The 11,397-nt window shown below is 38.4% G+C and overlaps 1 protein-coding gene across 1 annotated transcript; it reads right to left on the bottom strand.

Annotated features, from left to right (window-relative positions):
- Window positions 1-1,805: 1,805 nt before the first annotated feature.
- Window positions 1,806-11,176, bottom strand: THAP1 (THAP domain containing 1). Its single transcript, XM_054565942.1, has 4 exons — window positions 11,072-11,176; window positions 9,100-9,471; window positions 6,010-6,205; window positions 1,806-5,472 (listed from the first exon to the last, which is right to left on the bottom strand). The coding sequence occupies exons 2-4, from the start codon at window positions 9,168-9,170 to the stop codon at window positions 5,101-5,103; spliced, it is 639 nt and encodes a 212-aa protein (XP_054421917.1). The 5' UTR covers window positions 9,171-9,471; window positions 11,072-11,176; the 3' UTR covers window positions 1,806-5,100.
- Between the last annotated feature and the right edge of the window lie 221 nt (window positions 11,177-11,397).

Below are 11,397 nucleotides of genomic sequence, written 5' to 3'. Positions count from 1 at the left end.
TTCAGCTGCCAGTGGATTGCTGTTTTCAATAATGCCCTGGGGCAAAAATTGCTCGGCAGTGTCATCCAACTAAATTTCGGCCTTTTGGCGGAGGTAGTTGATTCTTTGAGGTCTGCTATAACTGCAGGAGGGCTTTTTATACCTCTTTCCTTGGTTATCTCTGACAAATTAACTAGCCTACGGTTAATTTAGCTTGTTGCTTCAGGGGAGCTACCAGCCTCCTTTTAATTGCTTATCACTAAATTCTCCATCGTTCTTCAGAGGACTCAGGCTTTGTTGGGAAAGGTAAGCCAGCTAGACAAGAATCGGTGAGGGGTCAGATAGGGAAAGGAAAATATCAACCCTATACAGAACTGAGGGGATAGATAGCGAAAAGGAAATACTTTCCTTACACATAACCATCAGCCGAAAACCAAATGGTTTACTGCTCCTAATACTGTCTAGGGCGGCTTCACACCCTTACTTGTTTGTGAAGAGTCCGCGCAGGGCCTCAAACACAAAGAGCGCAGGCGTAGGACCGCCCACTACTGGCAGAGATCTGCGCATGCGATGGGCGGGAACAAACCAGCGGGAGGGTGGGGGCGGTGCAGACGGGAGCCAGGAGGTGGGCGGGGACTTCAGGCAAGTATAAAAGGCATCAGGGTGTAAGCTGGCGGGGTACTGGGTTTGTACAGTCCCTTCAAGTCCCTTTAAAGTCTGTTAAGTGTACTTCCCATTTGCCAATAAACCGCTGCCGGCTTTGCCATTTGCGTCTCTCGCCTGAAATCTTTCGAGAGGATAAGAACCGAGGTCTTCAGGGCACTACCAGAGTTCTGGGGACAGGCTTGAACTTGCCCGGTCTTCCCAATGCGTTTCTTTGGGACAAGCTTCAGAGCTATTGGTGCTTTTGGGCTGGGCTGCCTCTCCCCGGGGAAAGAAGTGAGTCACTGTTCTGATGCTGGTGGTGAGGACCGTGGCCGGTCACTCTAGGATTGACAGGCCAGCTTTATGAGTAGAGCAAACAGCTTTGGTATGGAAGCTTGCAGTCTTCTCGGGCGGGCTCTCTTTAGGAAGTTACCTTGTAAGCAAGCAAGAGGTAATCAGGGTGCCAGGGTATTCGTGGCCAGCTGTGCCTGGGGGAGAGTTTCCATCCTCGGAGCTGGCTGGGAAAAGACCTGACCTCTTGGCTGCACTTGTCTGGAGTTTATAGCCTTTCCAACACAAAGCTAGAGGGGCCTGAGAAATACTGGCAGCCTGTCCCTCCCTGGGAGATACTATAGTCCTTGGTTAGAAATTGGGAAGAGCAGCATTGCCTTCTCGGCCGTACCCAGAGTGGAGGTACTGTAGCACTGAGCTGCGTGTTTTGTGGGCGGGAGGCATGCAGGGAGAGAGAACAGGTAGTGGCACAAATGCCACCAACTCAAAGTTCTTAGAGATGTAGGTTTTCCTTAATGTTTCATTTGTTTAGTGCCCTTAGGACAATCTGCAGACTTAAAATGGTTGTGTAAAATTTATTTTCATCAGTTACGCTAGTTACGGAGGGTAACAGGTCGGAGTTTCTCATGAACGCATTCCAGAAGTTTGGTCTATTTATTAATATTGTAGTTTGTCTCACCAAAAATCGTTAAAACAATGAAAGTTTATACATATCCCTTAGGATATTTTAAAAATGAACACTCTCAACAGATTTTGAGTTTCAAAAATATTTATCACTAAGAAAAAAAAAACTCATATTAAAACCACATCCAAGGTAAAAAAGATACCAAGACACAGAGCTATAGGATATTTGAACTAACTTTTCTGTTATTTTAAGTTAAAGAATTATAATTGTTCTACTTCTCTGGAAAAATCAGTTTGCTCTTTGATTTTTTTTTTTTCACATCAAGGATTGTATTTTAATACACAGCTGTATTAAACCATAATGCCCAGAAATACCAGTTACCATCAGACAAGAGCAATGCTCTTCATTCACTAATCATCCAATTCACTCCCCATTATAAAGAATAATAAGCAAGCAGGCAAATCTGTTCACTTCTTCCCCTTTAAGTACTACTACTCATGGCTGGCTGTCTTTTAAAAATTCTGGAACACAAATGGAATTTTCTTTTTACAGATCATGTGGACTTTTAAATATATTACTTTATGTCGCTTACTATTTATAAAAGCCATAAGTATTAGGTATGTGCATGTCTGTATAATTGTTTTGATAAAGATGATCAAAAAACATTAACCTAAAAAAATCCATGTCAAGTGAAACTTTCATTTACCTTCACTATTATTATTATGCTTCTAAGAAAGGGATTACACAAGTTAAAACAATCTCTTTATGTACTTGAATTTCCAAGTAAAAAGTTTTGCTAATAATTTTAGACACCACTATTTCTTTACTGCAATGACAAGAGATATTTTTAGCACACATAACAGGTATACAGTTAGTAAACATTTAAATTTTACAAAAATTTAAAACTTCTGTAATTTGGAATTTGACAGTTCAACCTATGCAGCAGTTCAAAGTGAATTTATATTTGTATTATAAATGAGCATAAACAGTGGCAACTAATTCTATTCTAATCCAGAAACCCATTTTAAAGAATCTAAGCAGAATTGCTTATATGTAAATGGTAAACAGAGAACAGATGACCACTGTCAGAGATATTTTACAAGGAAATTTCTTTAGGGTTTAGAGGTTGGGCTAGTGTTCAATGATTTCTAAGTCTCTTCTAATTCTAAAATTCTTTGATTCTATAGTTTTCCTAGCAGTTCTATTAAGAAACAATTATTTATTCTCACTATTACTGACAGATTATGTCACACGTAGGTGGAAATTTTATACGTTACTATACGTGCTTAAAATAAATGTTCAGAATATGCTGTTCACATCAGTCCTCTCCCAGTTTGTTTCAGATTGTTTCACTATGCTTGAACAGGACCTATCGTAGCCCAAAACATCTCCTTTTCTTGGCAATGTCATAAATGGTACAATAGACAAAATGAATTATAAAAAATTCAACAAATGTGACATCTCAAATTCAGATATAAGCACCTGTACCTCAAAATCCCTATGTTAAACTACAACTTATTTATATGCAAACAGTTGATATACATGTTTCTTGTTCAGTTCTCTCCAAACATAGATTTATGTCTCTTACGAAAAGTAAATAGCTCCAGGTTAAATCATTATGCTAGATGCTAAAAGTAATTATTACTATTACCACTTTTACAATTCAATGTTGGAGTGTTGGTTCCAGGGACACGCACTCACATACACACACATGCAGATTTTCTTTTGCATACATGACAATTTAGATAAAAAATATATACTTTGGCAAAGTATTTACCCACATATCCTCCAAGAATTGCTAGGGATATGAAGTGTAAAAACAAACTACTTGAGAGACTTTGCAACTTCCAAAAACGGTGATGAGATCCATGAAACTGGAAAAAGTCCTTTGATTCATTAGAGTTAGTACCGAATATTATCAGACTATATAATGTCTAGTATTCTTGTAATCGAAATTTTTTATTTTTGAAGTACTGGTTCATTAAAAATCAAATCTCCATGAATCAAAGTACTATCCATTCGCAGCATGGCAGTGAATTACATTGAAAAACAGGTCTACAAAAGACACTTTGAACATCATTGTTTCATATCTTTAATACTGCCTTAAAAGGTTACTCTTCAACTATCTCAGTGTACTTTGAAATATAAAATAATTACAGTTGAAATAGTTACTCTAAATTTAAGTAGGTAAGCACTATGGCAGTATTTGTTTACTCAGAACATATTTCATTTCAAATATATGTAAATTTTATCACAAAGTCAGAATACAATTCACAGTTTGAACAGAAACTTCAGTGTTTAAATCTCAACATTCAGGAAAATAAATACTACATATTAGGCTGCTTCTGAATACAAATCACTCATTTAAGTAAAATGGGATTTAATTTTTAATTTGTGTTAAAAGTAAAGAAACGGCCCTGGCTGATGTGGCTGTTGGAAGAAAGGTTGTGGGCCTAATTTCCATTCTGGGCACATTAAGATGCCCAGTCTGGGCATACAGGAGGCAACCAATCGATGTTTCTCTCCCTCCCTTCTCTCTCTAAAAACAATGGGAAAAAAAAAAAGTCCTTGGATGAGGATTAAAAAAAAAACAAAAAACCAACCTTTTTTTAAAGTGAAGAAATCATTGCTTATGTGAAGCCTTGACCAAAATCAATTAGTCAGGTTCAAGATTACCATACTATGATACAAATCAAACTCTACTGACACAACATGCTTGTTAAAGATTTGGATGCAAAAATAACTATGGCTGGGGAACTGGATGTCCCTTATTTAGCTCAGGGGTAACGAGAGAAAAAGGCATACAACAGATCAGGCCCCCATTTTTATTACTTCATGGATAACAATGCCTATTTTGTTAAAGAGTATTTCTTCCACTGGAGACACACTTTTAATTTTATAATGCTAGACACTGGGAGGAAAAAGAGGGGCCCACTTTTTAAAAATCCATTCATTATATAGTTATTTAACCATATTAATTAGGTATGGAATGACTACAGTTTCTGCTCTGAAGAAATTCTTTTTTAAAGGGTTGACTTACCAAGTTATCTTTGACAAGTAATTAAGAAAGATAAATGAATCTTCTGACTTTACCAATAAGAATGTGTAAGATTATATATATTCTGAGAAGTTATATACCATGGTCTAACCCATACTTCTGATTTAAATATAACTAAATTCTCTCAATAAACTAATTTTAAATTTTAAACTTAAATCATCCTTACTGTACTGTTCTCATTCTTTCCTTTTTATTTTTACATTATTTCTATAAATACTCAAATTAGAAAACAAAAACCCTTAGTCTTGAAACCAACTTACACTTGCACACTGAGGTTAGTTTATAACTTTTAAAATATTTTGTTAAAATGTAAAAACCCTGAAATTACAAACAAAAACATTAACAATTTTACAGTATATAGCTAATTTATTTTTTTAAAAAATATTCTGAATTGTTTTTATACAAGTAACCAACTGTTATTTTTTCAGATGAAATTCCTTTACAGGCTAGAAGAGGGTATGTGGTATTGCCCCATTAAAAACCAATACAAATTTCTTTTTTTCTAGGCTGGTACTTCAACTATTTCAAAGTAGTTATCTGGCAGAATCACATAACCTCTCTCTGTTATGTCTTTCTCTTTCTGGAAGTGTACAACCTCCTTCAATTTTTCAAGCTGTCGTTCTTGTCTTCTGCATCGCTGCTGTGTAGTCTTGAGCTTCTTTCTGAGTTTTTCAACTTGCTGTTCTAGCTGATGAATCCTTTTTCTCTGGTGCATTGTATCCTCCACAGTATAGTTGTGATCACAGAAAACTGAGAGATTATCAGGGGTCTGAAGAGGCGGCATTAGTAATCCAATAGCAGCGTCAACCTGGGAAATGGGAGGTGTTAAAGGAGATGGGGGAAGCTGTTCTTGTGGCTCCAGAAGATCTTCCTTCTAAAACAATAATGCAGAGTACGTTTGAATTTAATAACTAGAAATAACAATTTAAAAAAATTTATCAGTGCAATTTAAGAAAATTAAGACTTTTTAAATGAGTCTTGGTAAAGAAATGTTCCAAAATGAGAAAATAGTTTAAGTTTAAATTATACTTTTGTACTGGAAGTAGAAATGGAATTCAAGAAAGAGGCAGAACGGTAACATTAAATTAACTACTAAGTAGTATTTAAAACTGAGGAGAACAATACTTTGAACTGTTGCTGACAAAAACTGATCAACATACAAGCAGGTGTATCAAGTGATCTTAAAAGTAAATTACAAAGCTTGATTGAGTTTCTTAGTGTGAGGATATTTAATAAACTGCATGTTGTATTTTTTAAAAGAGTATCACTGTTAACAGTGGTTATTTACAAGTAATAGGTTTCAGGTAACATTTGTTTTCTTAATGCTGCTCTGAATTTTCCAAATTTCCACAATAAATACATTAATTTAAAAAATAGGAAAAAAAATCCAATATATAAAAACACATATTACCTTGTCATGTGGTTCAGTACAAAGAAATATTGTGGGTACAGCATTCTCTTTCAGTAACTTGTTGTTGCACTCCCTCTTAAAGCAATCTGGAGTAAAGTGTTCTGAACAAATACTGCTATACTTGGTGGGTTTAAAGTTTTTTCTTCTGACAGCTGCCTCCCATTCTTTACAAAGACTGGGTCGAGTAAGAGGAAACCTGAAGATGATGACATATTTCAGTTCCCAAACTTTTCTGCTTAGGAAAGAACTATCTTACATTGGTGTTAACACACTGAGGAGTATTTAATCAAAACACTACTACTGCTTTTTTTGTTGTTATTAGTTGTGCTTTTGAATGTACTTGTTTTAAAGATCCTATAAATAAACCAACCACCCACTAATGTGGGATATGTTACCCCCCTAGCAGGGGTTGATTTTTTTTTAATAGAAGAAATATTTCTGCCCTGGCTGGTGTGGCTCAGAGGACTGAGCACTGGCCAGTGAATCAAAAGGTTGCCAGTTTGATTCCATTCAGACACATGCCTGGGTTGTGGACAAGGTCCCCAGTTGGGGGCACATAAGAGGCAACCAATCCATGTTTCTCTCCCTCCCCTCTCTCCCTTTCCCTCGCTCTAAAAAAAAAAATAAATAAAATCTTTAAAGGAAAAAAAAAGTATTTCTTATGGAAATCTAACTATATCACGCAGTAGGTGTAAGAATGTCAGATCTAATGAGATATGCCATCTAAATAAGACAAGCCAAGTAAGAGTTTACAGAATGTAAAAATATAAGCATTAAGAGTTAGCCATGTTGGCAGATGTGGGAAGAGTAGGTAATGAAAGGTTGGGGGTGGAGGGCCCATGTGCCTAAAACTTTTTTTGCCTCCTCCATTACAGTAAATAACTTTCACAGACAGATACAGGTATTCCACACACATCTAAATACACAAGGGTAAATCATGTAGCTCTCCTATCTATCTCATTTATTTTATATTGAAGACACTAAAAGCTTCAAGTAAAATACATACTATAGGGCGAATCTGTATTCATTTTTTTACCAGTGATTTTCTGTACACTGTAAAACAAAATTGTAGGTTTGTATCTACACACTGAGAAAAAGAAGCTTCTGGTTGTCTTAGAATCAGTCTAACAAATACGAATGAATCAAATTTTAGTTGAATTACAATGATAAATAAAATTTTTTTAACTTCTTAATCTACTGAAATATGTTTATTAGGCCCAGATAAAGGGAGGTAGGAAGAGTTTAAATTTGTTGTGATTTTATTTTTCCAGGTCAGGGATTTAGTCAACTGGGGGGATTGGAAAGAAGCCAAAGAAGGATGTTTCAACTGTATGTTCCAGTTTCTCTTCCAGAGTATGCCAGAGCCTGGCTCTATTATCCTGAAGGTCTAAGGGACCTTTAGGACAGTCCCTTTGTCCAGCTTAGCTCCCCCCACTACCACAGAGAAACTGGAGAAACACTCTTAGAAGATCCCCGCCAGAAATGGCTTCTAGAAGTAAACTACAGTAGCAATCACTGGTAAAATTCAGCCCCGAGGGCCAGACTCCATGACTACAAGTGCTCAGGTTGTGTGTGAAGTTTTGTCAAGCTCCTTCCCATCTCCCAAATTTGCTCTTATAGATAAAAGATGAGAGGTAGGTTAGTCTCTCTCTCCATTCAATTGTTTAACAGCAGAAACTCAGTATTTCTGATGTATGAATGTCATCCTTAACTAGTTTCCTGTACCAATGAAAGCTTTTCCACATTTTTAAATTCCTTTTGCTGTATCATCAGAGTGGGGAGGTGGAGAGCTGAACGAATGTGATGGTGTCACCCACCATCTCCTGACAGATTCCCTACACTGGAGAGGTCAGTTCATCAGCTTTCAGAAATTCCAATAAATCAAAAGGTAATGTTAAGATATACTGAACTGAATTCTGTAAGTGTTAAGTGTCCTATTCCCTTCTCTGAAGAGGAAAACATCAACACTCCAGATCTCCCTATGCAGTAGGCACTCTTTTTTCTGTATGGTCCTTCTCATACTGCATCAAAAATATAAAAATGCACCCACATCTACTATTAAACATAAATGACCCCCCCAAAAAAAACCCCTGAAAAATATTGAACATTTTGCTTGTGTATTTAGCTAAGAATAATTCGTTTAACTTACCACTGGTTCTAATTTCTTAGCTATCATTCATAGCCGGGAAATTCTTGCAAAATTCAATGTAAATGTAATAAAATTTGTAATTTACTGTACTGAATTTGGTTGAATAAAATTGCCATCGTGTCACATTTTGAAGACATTTGATTACCATTAGTCATTTCCATTTTGAGGTTTTCAAGAAAACATTTTTCCTTTAAGGCTCTGACTGCAGCACCTTTTTTGCACCAATAGCAGCTCATATTGACCTCTATTACGGCACTTGATCATGGTACATATTATTATTATTGTCCATGTTATCATTATTGCGTGCTTAAAACATACTCATCTTTGCAGTACCAGAAACTGCCTCTAAAACTTAAGAGCTCCTTAAAGGTTGGTTCCTAGAAATTTGCCCATACACGTCCTCCCTGAAATCCTGGCCAAAAACCAATCCTTAATGATGCTGGCCTCCCAACCACCACAAGGCCGAAAAAAGTGACTTTTTAAAAAAATTTTCAAATTTACTTCCGAAGCGTTATCACCACCAGGCTTCTCCAAGACCTTATGGTGAAACCCAAACGCCTCTCGGCCTGGACACTTCACGACCTTCAGGGCCTTCTGGCCTCGCCCGCCCCGAACCAGCCAACCCCAGGGGGCGAGTGAGCCTCGCGCTCACGGCCGGAACTCGCGCACGAGAAACGGTCATCTATAGCGGTGACGGCACGCGCCAAGAACGCGCAACCCGCGGCAACGGGGCGCGTGCTTCGACGACCAGCGGACTCGCCCAGCGCCCAGCCCAGAGTAGACCCCCAGTAGCGCTCGTCCGCACCCCGCCCCTGCCTACGCCCCTCTCGCTAGGTCTCGCGCGGACACGCGCCCGGCTCTGGCTCCGCCCCCGAGCCTAACCGGCTGCGCGCCCCCAGCGCGAGCAGGGGCCAACCCCGCGAAGCGCGAAAGGCACTTACTTGTGGAAAGAAACAGGCTTATCCTTATCGTATCGGTTTTTGCAGCCGTAGGCGGAACAGGACTGCACCATCCTTCCGGTCCTCAGTCGTTTCACTCCTTTCGCCCCAGCAGGCAGGTGAAACTGTTATCAATGTCGCTGCTCTCCGCCGTGACACCCTCGCTTCTTCTGTAGGTTTGGCCAGCAATTACAGCGATGATAGCCTTACTCGGGGGTGGTTGATGTGCTCGTTTTGTTGTTTGCATTAGCAGAACGACCACAACCATCCCCCGACTCCCATCTCCAAGATGGCGGAGGAAGCTTCAATCTCACCTCTCGCGAGGAGTTCGTCCCTGCTGTCTCAGATTAGCCTTGAGGTCAGAGGTAACGTTCCCTGGAAAGCAAGTCATTGGCTGAGGCCCGGCGTGTGATGCTACGGGCTCAGCGTCGCTGAAGTGGGCGGACCTTCGACCTTCCGGAAGGGAGAAAGGAACTCCTTGGGAACAGAGGCTGGGGGAGCGCAGCCTGACTTCCATGCCAGGGCACGATTTGCCCCCGGCGCCTTTCTTGGGTTAATTTATCAGGAGCCTTTTAACAGGGAAAACAATGCGGTCCATTGGGTCTGCTGGCTTAAGGAGGCCAGGTGTAAAGCTGAAGTCGCTGGATCATTGCGCCCACTTTAAAAGGGCGGCCACCGATCATACGATTTTTAGAAAATGTTGATGCAAACAGTCCATATGCCCATTAATGGTTGAATGTATAAATTGTGGTATAGTCATACAATGGAATGACTACTATATAGCAATCAAAATAAAGAAGTTATGACCCATACTCTAGATGGTTCTTACATGATTAAACCAGAGACAAAATAAACTACATGATTTTTTTAAAAATATTTTTTTAGACTATTTATTTTTAGAGAGAGGGTACAGGAAGGAGAGATGGAGAGAAACATGGATGTGCGAGAGATACATCCATCCGTTGCCTCTCACACGCCCCCAAATGAGGACCCGGCCCCCAACCCAGGCATGTGCCCTGACTGGGAATCGAACCAGTGACCTTTCGGTTCGCAGGCGGGCACTCAATCCACTGAACCACACCGGCCAAGGCTGATTCTATTTTTTGTAGAGTAATAAAAAAGTAGGTAAAACAACTCAGAAGAGGTTCCTTTTGGGAAAGAGGAAAAGGAGACTTACAGGATGGTGGTAATTTGTCTTTTGACTTAAGTGATGGTTAAACGGTGTTCACTTTATGATAATCCTATGACCTTTATTGATTTATAAAATGTTTGGAGTTTGTCCTACCTTAATAAAACAGTTTATTAAGCAAACAACGGCCACATAAGATATGCAAGACTGCCTTTTTTTAAGAGAGACTGAGATGTTTATGTTCATTTGATTTCATTTGATCCCTTCAGTAAATATCAAAAATAAATATATCCCTTAGTTTTGTATGTTCATTTGAGAGAAGGACAATAAATCGGGATAAACTGAGTAAGTGTAGTTAGAAGTTTGATATTTTTCAGCCCTGGCTGGGTAGCTTTGGGTGGCTCAGTTGGTTAGAGCATCATCCCAATTGGCCAAGAATGCGGGTTCCATCCCGTTAGGGCACATACAAGAATCAGCCAACGATGCAGAATGTAATGGAGTAACAAACCATCTCTCTCTCTTTCTCAAATCAATACATTAAAAAATAATTTTAAAAAAGTTTTATGTTTTTCAAAGCCTACTTCATTTACTATCGTAACACTTTTTAAGGAAAAAAAATTTAAACTTTCACATTAGAAGAGTAAGTTTTGTTACAATTATTCTAGGATAAACTTTGTCATGCTTGATAAACTGAAGAAAAATAAGCTACTTGTTTTTTAACATAGGTGAGCGCTAAGGGCTAAAGCTGTTTTTAAACTCACTGGTATCTAACAATTTAGATTTTAATTTCTATCCAGCTATCCTTTTTTTTTTTTTCCGTAAACAATTTTTATTAAAAAAAAATACCTTAGCATTTATTCTCTCTGGGCCTCATTGTCTTCATCGGTGGAGTAAGGCTGTAAGACTAAATGAGGAATTCTTAATTTGGATTCCATAAATGTTCAGATCTTGAATGCCCTGAAAAGGAATTGAAAGTACAGAAACATGTGTATATATGTATTTTTTTGGCAGCTATCTATAGCTTTCATCTGAGAAAACACAAACATCAGCCAATTTGTAAAGACCCTTAACATTTCCAATATTCTAGGATTGGTGGAACAAGATTAAGTTTCATGTAGATAAAAATTATAGGTTATCCCTAAGACCAATTAGAAGAGTGAATGTTTTGATTT

This window comes from Pteronotus mesoamericanus, unplaced genomic scaffold (assembly GCF_021234165.1).
Source record: "Pteronotus mesoamericanus isolate MK-2021 breed Mesoamerican mustached bat unplaced genomic scaffold, CSHL_Meso_final contig_169, whole genome shotgun sequence".
Classification (NCBI taxonomy): domain Eukaryota; kingdom Metazoa; phylum Chordata; class Mammalia; order Chiroptera; family Mormoopidae; genus Pteronotus; species Pteronotus mesoamericanus.
Note: the sequence above shows the minus strand (reverse complement) of the source record. Positions and strands in the feature narration are given on the sequence as shown.

Bases quoted from the DNA above. Each gene is read 5' to 3' on its own strand.
- THAP1 (XM_054565942.1), bottom strand. From the start codon at position 9,170: ATGGTGCAGTCCTGTTCCGCCTACGGCTGCAAAAACCGATACGATAAG. The intron at 6,206-9,099 runs GTAAGTGCCTTT...CATCATCTTCAG, and splicing joins AAGCCTGTTTCTTTCCACAA to GTTTCCTCTTACTCGACCCA. The intron at 5,473-6,009 runs GTAATATGTGTT...TTATTGTTTTAG, and splicing joins GTACTGAACCACATGACAAG to AAGGAAGATCTTCTGGAGCC.